This window comes from Octodon degus, unplaced genomic scaffold (assembly GCF_000260255.1).
Source record: "Octodon degus isolate 3935 unplaced genomic scaffold, OctDeg1.0 scaffold00199, whole genome shotgun sequence".
Lineage (NCBI taxonomy): Eukaryota > Metazoa > Chordata > Mammalia > Rodentia > Octodontidae > Octodon > Octodon degus.
The window spans coordinates 3,172,566-3,174,120 of NW_004524775.1; the positions used below are offsets into that span (position 1 = coordinate 3,172,566).

The 1,555-nt window shown below is 55.4% G+C and overlaps 1 protein-coding gene across 1 annotated transcript in view; it reads right to left on the bottom strand.

The window, feature by feature from the left end:
• The window catches only part of Tubgcp5 (tubulin gamma complex associated protein 5), a 33,452-nt gene that overhangs the window by 12,779 nt on the left and 19,118 nt on the right, over positions 1-1,555 (bottom strand). The window contains exon 12 of the mRNA XM_023704658.1: positions 865-1,021. Within this exon, the coding sequence (XP_023560426.1) occupies positions 865-1,021 (157 nt within the window). The remainder of the gene's footprint in view (positions 1-864; positions 1,022-1,555) is intronic.

A 1,555-nucleotide genomic window follows, 5' to 3' on the forward strand; every position in this document is an offset into this window, starting at 1 on the left:
TGCAACCCTGACATGATGATTTTCAGAAGGATTAAAAACTTGAACTTAGTTCTCATCACAAGCAGCAGCGCACCTCACGTCACTTAGGGAAGCTGTCTACACAATCCCACAACCTGTCAGATTAACTAGATGCAAGAGTCAGCAATCCTCAGGCAACATGGCAGCTTTCGCTGACCTCCCTTTAACAGACAGCAGCAGATAAAAACTCTGAGGATGGCAGGCAATCCTTAAGCGGAAATGGGTTTCCTAAATCAGAATTAAAAGACGACTAATTTGATCCTCCCTCGAAACGGAGGCCTTGTCCTGTTCACAGTCCGCTGTGAGAGGATTTCCAGACTTCCCTCCAGTCCTCCTTCGGTCCTAGAGCCCAAAGCCAGGCCCTGTGTGCCGAGCCCTCCTGGGTTCCCATGGGCCTGCTCTCAGCAGGGAACCACGGGTGTGCGTCACGGAGGAGGGCAGTCGGCCCACGGCGCCAGGAGCCAGGACCAAGCGGCAGAAGTAAGATTATCTGAGCTAGGAGTGCAGAGTTCGCTGGGAATCCCAGCTCTCTGGAGGCTGAGGCAGGAGGAATGCAAGTTTAAGCCCAACCAGCACAATTTAGCAACATCCTGCATCATAAATGAATAAATACACTAATCAATCAGTACGCTGGGGCCAGTGCTCAGTGTGAAGGCAGGCTTCAACCCCCGGTGCTTGCAAAGAAAAAGCCCCAGCTGGAGGGAGGGCAGCCTGCAGCGCCTGTGTGGCAGTGCCATCCCTGCTTGGGCGCTGGGCCGCGAGGTCCTCGCTGCTTCTGAGTCTGTGGCTGCCCGTCGGGAGACACAGCACATTTGAACAGTCTAGTTATAAAAACAAAACAGAAACCTGCAAACTCCAGCACGACCCCGCAGCCAGCCAGCCACAGTGACAGTGGAGGCTGGGGACATTGCTCGGTGCGCAGCACCCTCCTCTGCCCAGGGCCTTGGGGACAATGCTGGTGCTGTGAAAAGCTGAGGGTGGGTCCCTGCACATCTTCCCGGTCCTGGGAACGGAACCCAGGGCCTTCAGGCTGGCTTACACCCCCAGCGCCCCTGCCTTTTGGAGAAAGGGTCTTGCTGTGCAGTTCGGGCTGGCCTTCAACTCACTGTGCAGCCCAGGCTGGCCTTGAACTCACAGTATGCCTCCTGCCTCAGCTTCCCAGGTGCTGGGATTATGAGCATGTGCCACGATGGCCAGCTCTACCGTTTTAAAATTTATTTACTTCTTAAGACAGAGCCCTACTAAGGCACTAAGTTCCCCAGGCTGGGCTCCAACATGTGCTCCCCTGCCCTGGGCTCTCAGCGCTGGGATGACAGCTGCACCCCTCTGCGCCTGGCTCACATGTACTCTTAACTCCCTGGTACCCAACCTTGCCTCTATTTTTTTTTTTTTTTGGGCAGAACTGGGGATTGAACTCAGGCCCTTGCGCTTGCCAGGGAAACGCTTATTCTACTGAGCCACCTCCCGGCCCCACCAACCTTGCCTCTAAAGGAGCAACAGCACGTGCCCTCGCTACTGGAAGTGCCCTGTCCAGGCC